This window comes from Cervus canadensis, chromosome 4, assembly GCF_019320065.1.
Source record: "Cervus canadensis isolate Bull #8, Minnesota chromosome 4, ASM1932006v1, whole genome shotgun sequence".
In the NCBI taxonomy this organism is placed as follows: domain Eukaryota; kingdom Metazoa; phylum Chordata; class Mammalia; order Artiodactyla; family Cervidae; genus Cervus; species Cervus canadensis.
The window spans coordinates 104292935-104306746 of NC_057389.1; the positions used below are offsets into that span (position 1 = coordinate 104292935).

A 13812-nucleotide genomic window follows, 5' to 3' on the forward strand; every position below is an offset into this window, starting at 1 on the left:
AGGCCCTGACGGGAAAGTCTGCCTCCATCACAATGAGACAGCAGCCAGCCGCCGCCGCTGCACCCAGTGACACTCTCTTTACAAACCCTCCTGTGAGACTCCAAGGCTGGCACTGAAGAGGAACGTGCCTAACAGCGACATCATCGGCATCCTTACCTGAGCCTGCTCATCTAACCTGGTGGCAGACTGCCGGCACCTTGGTTTTGCAACACTGGGCACAACAGACTCAGCTTCTTCATGCGCAGAAGGTGGCCCCGGGAGTCCTACCACCAACCCCACAGATAACGGGAGCAGCCAAAGGGGACATGGCGCAGGCTCACTGCCAGGACCTTGAGAACGTGGCAGGGAAGCACCAGCCAACGCGCGCAAGACCAAGCTGAGCTTGCCCCCACTCTGGCCCCGTGAGTCAGGCTGCCATAACTCGGTTCAGTGGGCGCTCCCCTTGGTGGGAGTGTGGCACTGGGACCCTTAAATCACTTCCTCCAGATGTGGGGAGAACCACAAAGTCCACAGCAGGAAGCTGCATTTCCCCAAAAAGTCACTGTTGAAAAAAAAGGGAGGGGGGAATTCTCTGGTGCTGCAGTACATGGGACTCCGTCTGTCAATGCAGGCGACATGGGTTCAATCCCTGGTCCAGGAAGATTCACTTGCCACTGGGCAACTAAGCCCGTGAGCCACAACTACTGAAGCCAGCATACTCTAGGGCCCACAAGCCACAACTACTGAGCCTGCACGCTGCAACCACTGAAGCCCGCTCACCCAGAGCCTGTGCTCCGCAACAAGAGAAGCCACTGCAACAAGGAGCTCAAGTGCCCCAGGAAGAGCAGCCCCCACTCACCACACCTAGAGAAAGCGGACACTCAGCAACAAAGACCCAGCACAACCGAAGAAGTTAAGTAAAATACAAATCAGTTAAGTTTTAAAAAGGGGGAGAGAGTATTTCCCTGCTGATCCAGTGGCTAAGACTGTGCTCCCAATGCAGGGAGCCGAGGTTCAATTCCTGGTCAGGCAACCAGACTGCCACATGCTACAACTCAAGATCCCAGAGGCAGCAATGAAGAGGAAAGATCCCGAATGCCACAACTAAGGCCTGGTGCAGAACAAATAAACAAACATTTTTTAAAAAGGGAGGAATTTCCTGGCAGTCCAGTGGTTAAATAAAGAAGGAAATGGAGGTCCACTGCAATACTCTTGCCTGGGAAATCGCATGGGCAGAGGCCTGGCAGGCCACAGCCCCTGGGGTCTCCAAGAGTCGGACACAATTTAGCAACCAGACCGTCACCCACCAGCAGCAGTTAGGACATGGTCACTGCCAGGGCTCGGCTTCAATCCCTGGCTGGGCAGCTAAGACCCTGCAAGCCTCTCGGTGTGGCAATAGGTCAATCAATTTAAAAAAGGGAAAAGGAAAAAGAAACCTGGTCAAGGAATTAAGATCCTACAAGCTGCATGGCACGGTCATAAATAAGTAAGTAAATCGTTCCTTTTTTAAAGGGAAAAGGAAAAAGGAACCTCCTGGCCTACTTACGCTCCGCAGGGCAGTGGGACAGGGCACGGTGCCTCTGGGCCCCAGCGGTACCCCCACCAGGAAGCAGACATGACAGAGTGGTCACCCCAACCAGGGCCCGTGGGTCCCCTCAGATCAGCCTCCCTGGACCGAGGGGACCAAGGGTGTGTGGCCAAGGCGCACATACATATACACACGTGCACACACACCATGCAAGAGGAGGGGAGGCAGAAGGACCAGACGGGGGCCCAACTTCCCCTGCAGGAGCCCCACCACCCAGAGGCAAGCGGCGCGGTTGGCCCACAGGGTCCTCCTGCTGGCCTCCCCAGGCACCTTCACCCAGGCCCTGAGGTCAGGTCAAGCACAGGAGCGGGGACAAAAGCACTAGAGGTATTGAAGGCTGAGGCTCAGCCTGCACCCGCCCAGTGCCCTACAAAGGGCAGTTCCAGGCCCTTGGGGTCTCCAGGCCGCTTCCCACCTGGAAGAAAGCCCATTTTCAAAAACATTCCCTCTGTGATTCAACATGGGCCCCAAACGGCGAAACTGACAAAAGCAGAGCAGATTCTGCCCCATCCAGGTTCGGGACCAGGGAAGGGTCCGGCAGCCTCAGGTGCCTGGAGGGAGGCGCCCAGCCCCTCCCGGTCACATGAGCTCAGGATCTCCGTCTGGGTTTAGGGGAGTGGGGAGCGCAGAAGTCTTGCCTCTGGGAGGTCAGGAAGTAGAGAGGGTGGCCGAGAGCTGAGCTGCCTGGGCTGACTCATGTCACACACTCCCACTCTTCCCTGGCCCTCACCCGGCTCTGCCTGCCCCTTCCTGACAGGTTTTCTAGACTACCTAAGTTGAAAGTGTTGAAAACTTGAAAGTGTTAGTCGCTCAGTTGTGTCTGACTCTTGGCGACTCCATGGACTGTGGCCCACCAGGCTCCTCTGTCCATGGGATACTCCAGGCAAGGATACTGGAGTAGGTTGCCATGCCCTCCTCCAGGGGGTCTTCCTGACCCAGGGATCAAACCTGGGCCTCCTGTATTGCAGGCAGATTTTTTTTTTTACTGCCTGAGCCACCAGGGAAAAAATCACCCAAGGTACTTACTGACTCTCCCAACTTAAGTGATCCAGGTGCTGACTGGGCCGGGCTCCCGCACCGTCACCGCCATCTCTGCTCATCACTGTTCTCCTCCCCTGGTCACTGCATCACCACTGACCACAGCTTCTCGTTCAGGGCGGGGCCGTACCTGCTCTCCCTGCCCTTCCTGTCATCTGCTCCCAGGTGACCCTGCTCAAGATCATCCCTCAGGCAGGCCTTGAAGTCGTGTATGTATTAAGTCACTTCAGTCGTATCCAACTCTTTGTGACCCCATGGACTGTAGCCGGCCAGGCTCCCCTATCCATGGGATTCTTCAGGCAAAAATACTGGAGTGGGTTGCCATTTCCTCCTCCAGGGGGTCTTCCCGGCCCAGAAATCAAACCCATGTCTCTTATGTCTCCTGCACTGGCAGAGGGGTTCCTTACCACTAGCACCACCTGGGAAGCCCTTGAAGCCAGCCCAAGCCTACCCCAAGTGTGGGTGCCAACACGCCCCGTTCTGCTGGGGCCAGGTTCCCTGTCACCCTCAACCAGGGAACTCCCAAGCCTATCAAGCGCCAGAGGCCCTCCAGACTGCAGCTCTCGTAAGAGAGTCACAAGTATCTTCGTGCATTTTAAAGGCTCCAAGACCACCTCTCACTCGTCAGAATGGTTACTGCCAACGAAAGAGAAGACAGCAAGTGTTGGTGAGGATGTTCACTCACCAGGCTCCTCCGTCCATGGGGATTCTCCAGGCAAGAATACTGGAGTGGACTGCCATTTTCTTCTCCAGGGGATCTTCCCAACCCAGGGATCAAACCAGCGTTTCTTAAGTCTACTGCAGTGGGAGATGGGTTCTTTCCCACTAGCACCACCTGGGAAGCCTATCAAACCTGTAGAGGCAGACAACAGAACTGTGGCTGCCAGGGGCTGAGGGGGGAGAAAGCGGGAGCTGAACGAGCTCTGGGGACGGGTGATGGTGACGGCTGCCAAGTCACGTGAACGTACTTCGTGGCACTGAACTGTGTGCTTGAAAATGGTTAAGATGGCAAATGTATGCTATGTGAATTTTATAATTCAAGATAAAAGATAACAACAATAAAAAGAATATTAAGGCTCTGAGAGGTCCCAGGTTTAAGACTGGGATTTACTGGTCTTAGCATTGGCAAGGCCTCCCTGACCACAACCTGCCCCAGTCCTGCCTGTCACAGGAGGAAGCCCCCAGGGGAAAATGTTCATACACAGAGTGAAGTCAGGCATGGGGCTGAGCCTTCCACAGGGAGCCCAGGAAGGGGTGGCAGCCATCTACACCCACACAAAGAAGAGCAGCCACAGCAACTCACTCAGGTCTTCCCTGGATGATGAAATTAACCCCAGCTTCCGGCCAGGCACCCCTTACCCCCACCTCCTCCGGCTGCCCCCCAACCCCCAGTCTCCCTCCTTCAACTGCTCTCTCGAATCTCACGCAGACATTCCTGGCCCTCCCCGTAGGGTTTCACTTGCCCTGCATCCCCAGGGCACCTCCTGCCCATTGCCATTGTGTTTCTCTCTCTCTCATCTCGTCTCCCACCTCGTCACCATGCCCTCTGCTGGCCTCCCCCACAGGGATGCAGAGGCTGTAGGGCAAAGCCAACTTAGTCCATCTAATAAACAGGACATGGAGGCCACGAGCACACATCCACGTGGGCAGAGAGACAGGCCAGGGACTCCTCAGGCCCTTCATGCCCATGTCCTGCCACTCCTGCCCAGAAAGAAGCCATAGGGTCCAGGAAAGGGCAGGGGTGGACCCTTACTACTCAGCTTTTACACACCTTTGCCAGGGCCACACGCAGCCAAGCTGTTGATGGAGGGGAGAGAACTCCCCCGTCCCCTGCAACCTGGGGAGCAGCATTTTCGAATGGAGGGAGGTCTGACCCCTCGAGGCTGCCCTCGTGTGATTCCCCAAAGGCCACATGCTTGGGCACAACCTGAAGGCAAAGACAGAGCCACCACAGCCTGGGCTCTGGGCCTGGCTCCTCATGCTCCGCCATCAGCAGCCACCAACCCAGAGGGCTCAGCAGTCAGCCTGCGGCCCAGTCAGACGTGTCTCCAGAAACCTGGTCGTGCCCTCCTGTCCCCCTCAACTCCAGCTGGGCTCTGCTCACCGGCTGCCCCACCACCACTGTCCACAGAGACCACAGACGGGGCCCAGCTCCCTCCGACACGGTGCCTTTGCAGGCACAGGGACATAGCTCAAAAAGACAGGAAATTCACTTCATCTAGCTATCCTTCACTTTACAAAGAAACCTTTGACAGCACAGACAAAGAAGTCGGTATTTACACTCTGAAGGCCTTCACATTCTCAGGTCGTTTCTGGACGCACATACACACGCAAGGGGAGGCGGGGTGGTCAGCATCCATATGCCTCCCCTGCCTGACCTGGGAGGCCAGCACACCTGCAGGGGTGGCTTCAACCAGGGAAACTGAGGCTGGGGAAGAAGCCCAGGGCCCCCATGTGGTCAGCAGGAGCTGGCTGGAGCCAGGCCACCTGATCCCAACGTGTAGCCTCCTTCGACAGAGACACCTCCTTGTGAGGACATCCTCCCGGCATATCTAAGATGGACAGAGTGCGGCCAGGCAAACCATGAGGAGCTGACACCCCCTCAACAGGCGTAGGCTGCAGAAAGCAGGGGTACCGGGAGAGCACACACTCGGGACAGGCGTCCCTGGGCCGCGCCTCAGCTTCCCGCGCTGCAGGCCTACCTTCAGGAGAGCCCCGATGAGGGGCCAGCCACAGTGCGCGCGGACCTCAGCCTGCAGCCACCAGCAGCTTACGCATTTCTCGAAAGCAGGGCAGGCCAAGGCAGGCTGAGCTACCCCAGGACTGCCTGTTTAGGAGTGTGCCTAGGAACCACGGGAAGTGGTAAGCAGGCCTTGGGCCCCGACCCAATGTTCTCTGTGCGTGGACAGCATAGCCCACTTGCTTGTCTGCCCAGGAAGCTGACTAGGGGTGACACTGACCCCCAAATGCCATCTCAGGTCCAGGGCCCAGCCTTGGTTCTCCCAGCATCCAGAACATCCACTGTCCAGGAACTGGTCAAGGCCAGCACAATCGAGGAAACCTGCCATCCAACTGCCCCCGAGCCACGAACACAATCCAAGAACCAGAAAAAGAAAGGCTGCTGGCTTCCACGGCTGCCACATCCATTCAAAACCACCTCTAAATTGCACTCGTTAGGACTCTGGCAAGAAGCTCATGACATCTACACCCTGAGACAAAGGCAGCAACCCAGAAAGACACAGGCCCTGCGGCAGCCATCGCCACGGCCACACACACACGTCGCCCACCTTCCTCGCGCCCTCGTCGTTCACCCACCGCAGACCCACAGCAGCTCTCTGATGGGCCACAGCCGCCTTCCTCCCCTGCCAAGAGTCACTCCAGAGGCAACCACCAGCGTCTCCTAAAGCCCTGCACAACCTGACTCTCACAAACCTAGCTCAGGCATGACAATAAGCCAGGAGCACAAAGGCATTTCCGCTCTGTGCCCAGAGTCAGGAAAGGTTAGATATGTCCACCTTCCCCACCCAGGTACAGGTGGCAGCCCCAATACTCCCACATCTGTCCCCTCGCCTGACCCCACGGGACCCCAGCTCAGGCATCCAAGTTTCTACCCCCAGTCTCCCCTGCTCCACGCCTGACCGAGCTGACAGTCCAACACCCCAAAACAGACCATATCCCTCTTGGGTCTCGATTTCATCAGACAAGAGTTCAGTTGCTCAGCACCTGCAGCCCTCGGCTCCGCTCCTCTCTGCAATTCTGCATGTCCACACAGCCCTCACTCAGCCAGGGCAGAGGACAAGGCTCCAGGCACCTGGGAATCCCCAGGATCCGTGCGATGCCAGAGGACTACAGACCTGTTCAGAGTCTGCACCGCAGGAGCAAACGCAGCCACTAAAAAGCAAAGCTTAGCACTGTGATTTAAAGAGGAAAAAAAAAAGTTTATACAGTTTTAGGGAAGAATTGAGACCTAAGATTATATAAGGGGCTTCTCTGGTGGTTGAGTGGTTAACTACTGAGCAGTGATTTTGGAGTCCAAGAAATTAAAATCTGTCACTGCTTCCACTTTTTCCCCTTCTAGCTGCCATAAAATGATGGGGCCAGATGCCATGATCTTAGGTTTTCAGGGTTTTTTTAGTTTAGTTTTTTGAATGTTCCGTTTTAAGCCAGTTTTTTCCATTCTCCTCTTTCACCCTCGTCAAGAGGCTCTTTAGTTCCTCTTCACTACTGAGCCTGCAAGCCACAACTAAAGAGCAGCCCATGCCCAGCAACAAAGACCCAGCACTCCTAAAAGTAAATATTTTTTAATCAATAAAACTTTATATTAAAAAAAAAGACTATATGAGAACACCACTGTGATAACTCAGTGCCTAGATGCAAGAAAGAGGAAGGCACCAAGGTGTCAACAACAGTCCATGGGAACAGGGAATCACTAGTATTCATCACTGAGCTATACTGCTTTTATGGTAAAGAGAAAGAAATTCTGACACATGTCACTTTTAAATAGGAGTTCAGTGACCCCACAGGTTTCCCTGATAGTTCAGTTGGTAAAGGATCTGCCTGCAACGCAGGAGAGCCCGGTTCGATTCTGGGTCGGGGAGATCCCCTGGAGACGGGGCAGGCTACCCACTCCAGTATTCTTGGGCTTCCCTGCTGGCTCGGCTGATAAAGAATCCGCCGGCAATGCGGGAGACCTGGGTTCAATCCCTGGGGAAGGAAAGGTTACCCACTCCCGTATTCTGGCCTGGAGAATTCCATGGACTGTATAGCCCACGAGGTTGCAAAGTGAGACACGACTGAGCGACTTTCACATCACTTCAGTGACCCCACAAACTTCCCACACCCGTGAGGACCCCTCCCCTCTGGAGGGGTTGTGGCGAGTCACCGACACACCCTCTGACCTGGTGACTCAGCCGGGAGCCACATCTCAGTGGGGCCAGGGAGGGCCCAGCTGGGAGGGTGTAATTAGCATCAGACTCCAGTGCAGCCTCTGAGTGTGGGGACAGGAGGTCTCCCCCTGGATGCTTTACTTGGACACCAGCTTCCTCATTAAAAAGCAAAGTGACAGAACTGTACGTCGTGGCTGTCTGTGCCACTTACTACATAACTGGTCAGAGGCTGTCTCTGGAGGGACTGTTCTAGAATACATCCATTTGGGCTCTGGGTGACTGCAGAGTGGCCATGTATTGCAAAAGATGAGATCTCAGACAACTCCGGGTCACACAAGCCACCGAGAAGAAAGAAGACCAAAAAGAAAGGCATAGAGGCAGAGCAAGGGAGCGAGGCCCTACAAACGAGGAAGCCGCGGAGGCAAACCCAAAGGCGCAGGACGCACTGACCGCCGGGCACGGCGAGCAGCGCTGCTGCCACAAAGACGCAGCTCTCTAAAAACCAGGGTCTGCTCTGGGACCAGGAGAAGCAGTCTTGTTTTTCAAGGACTTCCCAGAGATGTCACAATCCGGGTATGATGTCAAAACTACTTCAAGGGTGATGAACTCTGGCCTTGCCGATGAGTCAACAGAGGATGGGTTTCCGAGAGCCGACGACTGTTTACACACAGTCACCATGGCGAACGGCTGTCGGAAACCCAGTCAAGGGTCACAGCGGCCGATGAGGGGCTTGGCCCCTCACACACAGCCTCACAGGCTAGCCGCAGAAATGACCAGCACTCACCCCACACCCGAGGCTGCTCGCCTGCCCTCAGTACCTGTGAGGCATGCGCCTTCTGGGAGGGGCTCCCCGCCCTTCAGAGGGGGCAAAGCTCAAGGCCACACACTGCATCCAGCCAGGGGCCCGACTCCTTCTGGAGACTCAGCCTCCCAGAGTCTTGACCCGTGTCCTCACCTGAGCAATGGGACCCGCTCCCTACTTGGGGCTGACAGCCAGGAGACGAGATGAGTCACGTGTACGGCTCAGGACAGAAGAGCACGTGGGGCACGACCCACAGGCACTGGTTACCACCTGCAGGCTTTCTCAAGGGACAGGGGACACAGGACTGTCACAGCTGGCAACCTCAGGCACCTGCATGGCCCCTCACGTCACCAACACTCCAGGGGCCTAGAATGCTGGCATTTCATAAGGACTGGAGACCACAGTGGGACTCCCTTTCAGAGCTAAGTCCTAGTGGCTCAAACTCCCTCCTAACTTGAGAGGCAGCCTGGGCCAGTGAGGACAATCCAAGTGACCTCAGCAAGCAATACGGCCCCTCAGAGGCTCAACTGCCCACAATAAACAGTGGGAACAAGAAGCTAGTCTACTGGCCAAGACCATCAGGAAGATGATATGTGCCTGGACAAAGGGCTTACAGGGACCTGGCTGGAAGCCAGGAGGGGCAGCGAATCTACCTAGTCGCTATTCCTAAAGACAGCTTATCTGAAAAACAAACATAGCTGGCAAGAAGCCACCTGGTTAGGGCCAAGTGGGGTGCCCCACCCAGGAAAAGGAGACAAACCCACCTCACGCAGCTAGCCCCTTAGAAGCAGGCGAGCAGCCCCCAGTGTGAGTCCAAAACAGTCTTGTGGAATCTGCTGCAGAGCCCCTCTTCCTACACCCGTCCCAGGACAGAGCCCTGTAGCTGCCTCCACCCCTTTACCTAGCCCCCAGGCCCCACCGTCAGCAAACACCCTCCCCAGCCCCTCATGTTTCAAGGCCTGTACATGCGCCATGCCTGGGGACCCCTCGCCCGGCAGACCTCAGCTCTGGCATGCCCTGCGTGTGTCTCTCTTAATCAGCGCCCTCTCACGTCACCCCGTTTTATTTCCTTCCTGACGCTGGCCTCTGACAAGCTCTTCATGCTGATTTCCGTGCCACCCTGTTCATTATCTGTCTCCTGCCTCTAGCATGCCAGCGAGAGAGACTGGGGACACATTCTGGTCACTGGTAAACATCTAGCCCCTGAGCAGTGTCCCTGTACAGACCGGGCACCCAAATCAGATTCAGGAAGATAGTCTCCCCTAGTCTCTGCTCAAACCTCCAGGTGGGAGCCGGCCCTGGGTCCCCACACCAAATGCTGAGAACCTGGGAGGGATCAGGGCTGCACACGTGCCAAAAGGACCCTGACAGCCCCATGAGGAGCCGGAGCTCAGAGCGGGCAGGGCCCGAGGCCCTCGGAGTCTGGAGAGGACTGGGAGGGCTCAGGTACTAGGACCCTCCCAGCCCCAGGAGGAGCCGGAGCTCAGAGCGGGCAGGGCCCGAGACCCTAGGAGTCCGGAGAGGACTGGGAGGCTCAGGTACTAGGACCCTCACAGCCCCAAGAGAAGAATCCAGAGCTTAGAGCAGGCAGAGCCCGAGACCCTCGGAGTCCAGAGAGAAGGACCGGGTGCTGGGAGGGCTCAGGTACTAGGACCCTCACAGCCTCGAGAGAAGAATCCAGAGCTCAGAGAGGGATTGGGCACTGAGACACCCCCAACCCCGAGGGCGGGATTAGGAGCTAAGAGGGCGCAGGGACTGGCACACTCATAGCCCTAAAGAGGAGAAGGATCCAGTGCAGCTGCTGGGATCCTCAGAGCTCTTAGGAGGAGCTGGACTGGGAGAGGTCAGGCACAGAACCAAGGCCTCACGCAGGTACACCTGAGATGCAGAGATTCAAACCCAGACAGGCTCCAGTTCGCAGGTTTCTTGGGCCCTTCCCTGAGCCCTCAATTTTCCCTAAACAACAACATCTTCCTCTCAAGAAACTTATAATCCAGGAGAGGAGGGGGTCACTCAGCAACAGACCCATCAAATCTGATGATGAAATATCCACGTGATCGAGGAAGGTGCCCCAGCAAAGATCACTTCCTCAGAGTCACTATCAGGGACACTTCTCTGAACAGACCCATGATGCGATCCTGAAGTGATGGGCTGTGTTTACACGTCCTCTCTCTTCTCTCCCGGAAATAACCCATCACAGCGAAAAGGGAGATCCATGGGAGTGCCTTGGGACACACTCGAGACTGCACGACATCCCAGTCTGGACAGTGGCAGCCACGTGTAACTTCACCTTTACCTTCCACCACGTTCCGGGCTGCTCACTGGGTCTACAAAAGGCAGCTCAGACTCCAGACCCCCCGGGAGACGGGAGCTATCAGGGACTCCTACTTGGGCTAGTCCAACAGGTAGGATTACAGGCTCCTGGGAGCCACAGAAAAAGTTTTGAAGGAAGCTCCTCTCTAGTCTCCTGCCACATCTGAGTTTGTAAAACCTCTTTGCCATTACAGCTCCCCCTTGAACAACACCGGGGTTAGGGGCACCAATCCTCTAACAGTCAAATATTGTGAATAAACTTTATAGTCGGCCCTCCATATCCTGAGTTCCACATCTGCAGAGTCAACCAACCGTGGGTCCCCTAGTACTATGGTACGTGTTTGGTGAAAGAAAAACCATGTATAAATGGGCACTTTAAACCTGTGCTGTCCAAGGGGCAATTTAAAGTAAAACATAAACATAAAGTAACAACGTAAAGAAAAACATAAAGTAAAAGTGAAAACCCTCCCTCTCCACAAGTTCCCATTGGCAAACCATATAGCCACAGCGCTAGAGAAGAGAAAACTCTAAACTGTGACAGTCATACAAATGAGGATGCAACAAAACACATATTGTGCTAACAGCCAACACACTTCTCTGGTCGCACAGGTTCATCAGTCACCTTCCCCATGCCCACCGCCCAAGAACATTGAGTGCCCGAGCTGCCCCGGCCTTACCTCAGTCCACGACACCGCCTGTCTGGTGGGATTAAATACAAAATTGGCAAGAAACTTAAATCACCTGTCAGCCTCTGAGAAAAATGAAAGTTTGAGTCACCCCCAAAACTCAGCCCAACCAGTCAGGTTAACACGACCGGCTTGCAGGAGAAGCTCTGCCAGGGAGCCCCTTCTGGCTGATCAACACTGACGCACACAGCTGGGCTCTGCGTGGGACAAACTTGAGTCTGCAGTTATACCTTCACCCTCACAGGAGGAAGATCCAGCTTAAGGGATGTAACCAACACCCTCAATTAAAAATAGCAGCGTGACAGCATGAGGTGGACGCACAGGCAGGCCTTCCGGGCGACTGGAGCCAGGGAGGGCAGCATGGCAGGGAAGGCGGGGCTCCCAAGCCACCGTGACCAGGTGCCAAGCTCACCTCATTTACACGACGCAGGAGCTCTTCCCCAGCTGTTTCGAGGAAAGCCCGCCTTCCTGCAGGACGAGTCAGAATTGCCCAGGGGGAAAAAAGACTCTGGGCTGGGATTCCACAAGGAAGGGAGGCTCCAGCTGGCCACCCGGCCCCCTCCTCCTCACCTGCAGGGACACCCCAGCCTCACCTGGGGGAACCCCTTTTGGACACGGTGGGCGCTTGCTCTTCCAAAATAGATGAATTCCCAGTTCAATGAAGGGGAAACCGAGACACGAGGAGAGGAAGGAAACTGCCCCCCAAAGTGGGAAGCAGGGCGGGAAGGGTGGGCACTGGGAACAGAACAGGGAAAGAAACTCCGGGCTTAGCTAATGGTGCCGAACAAGTCCAGGGCAGGAAGAAAGCCACATTCCTTCCTAGTTAGTCTCTCTCCTAACCCGCCCGAGGCCCCCCCATCCCCAGTACACACACACACACACACAGGGCAGCGCCTCCCCGAACCTGACACCAGACCCAACCCCCTAACCACAGGCTCTGAAGTCCCTACTTTCCAGGCAAAGAGGAAAAGGACCCCCCCAACCATTTCCCCTCAGGACCTGAGCATTGGGCACCTGCAACTTCTGTCCCAACACAGGATGAGGGCGCCATGACACACACAGAAATGGGAAGAAGCAGTTTCTGACCACGGGCCCAGATGTGCTCCCGAGTCAGGCCTTGAGAGATGGTGCAAAGAAGCCCATCCCCAACACCCTCTCCCCGGGGGGCCAGGTGGCAGAACTGAAACACCTCTAACTTCCCCAGAAGGGCCCAAATCGGCCCCTGAGAAGTGTGAGAGTCAGCGGCCAGGTGCAGTGGCCAGAGTGCCTCCCCAGGTGCCCACCACAGGCTTCCAGCCTAGGAAAGGCTCCATGCCAGCAACCCCCCCCCAAAAAAAAGACTCCCTCTTCCTAAAGGTGTCCAGCGATTCAGGATCACCTGGGGAGCTGGGGAAACGCTGTCAGGATCTGCCCAAACTTCCCTTCCCAAGAAATAAGAGTGAACCCAACTCCAGAAGCCTCACTGGAAAGCGTCAAAGACGGCCCCCAAGTGCAGACAGACCCTCCCCACACAAACTGAACAGGACCCCACAGGCGGCCCGACAGCGGTGACCCACTGACCCACCCTGCCAGTGACCTAGACAGAAAAGCTGTTCCCGGGAGCGCAGTCGGCCATCCCTACCAGTCTCCCTGCCAAGCAGCCAGAGAAGTCCTAACCCCCCACCTCCCGTGCCCGGACAGCGCTGCCTCCACCCCCTCCCCTGGTCAGGTGAGAAAACTAGTTCCTGCCCAGGTGCCGGGTGAGTCCGGAAAGGCCCCGGACGCCTCCAGGTGCCGACAAAGACGCCCCCCGGATCCGGCGCGCGAGTTCTGGCCCGTCGGCCACCCTCGGCCGCCCGCCAGGGTCGCCTCCCCGAGCCGAGGTTCCCCGCTCTCCGAGTGGGACATGCGCCCACCCCGCGCCCCGCTGGCCCAGAAACCGGCGAGCAACACCTCAGACGCCGGACCCAGCACCCCCAAGCCAGGACGCCGCGGAGAGGGGCGCGCGAGGCCGACCTGTGCCCCGACGCCCGCGCCGAGTCCGCCGCTCACCTGGCTGGCGCGGTAGCTCTCGAAGGCCCTCAGGGCACTGTCGGTGAGCTTCACATGGAACACGGACACCTTGCTGCCGTCGCTCACCCGCCCGCACGACAGCCCGTAGCTCCGATCCTCCTTCAGCGCCGCCATCTTGCGACCATCGCTCCCCCGCCCCCCGCTTCCCGGCTCCTGGGCCAGCGGCGCGCCGGCCACGCCCCACCCCGCCGCCCGCTGACGCACTGCATTATTCATGAGACGCGCCTGGCCACGCCCCTAAGGGCCGGGCCAGGGCAGCATTGCCCGCCGACTTGCTGCATTATTCATGAGCCGCGGCTAGCCACGCCGCGCTACGGGCCGAAGGCGGCCCACAGTCACCGCCCCTTATTTCTGCATATTCATAAGGATGGATGGCCCCCACCTCTCAAGGCCCCAGAGGCGTCCACTTCCGTGCCCGGACTCCGCCCCGACACGCGCACTCCTTCAGGCCCCGCCTCAATGTGTATT

The 13812-nt window shown here is 56.8% G+C and overlaps 1 protein-coding gene across 1 annotated transcript in view; it reads right to left on the reverse strand.

Annotated features, from left to right (window-relative positions):
- The window catches only part of ELL (elongation factor for RNA polymerase II), a 79981-nt gene extending 66470 nt beyond the window's left edge, over positions 1-13511 (reverse strand). The window contains exon 1 of the mRNA XM_043467357.1: positions 13324-13511. Coding sequence (XP_043323292.1) covers positions 13324-13458 — 135 coding nt within the window. The 5' untranslated portion in view covers positions 13459-13511. The remainder of the gene's footprint in view (positions 1-13323) is intronic.
- Positions 13512-13812: the final 301 nt, after the last annotated feature.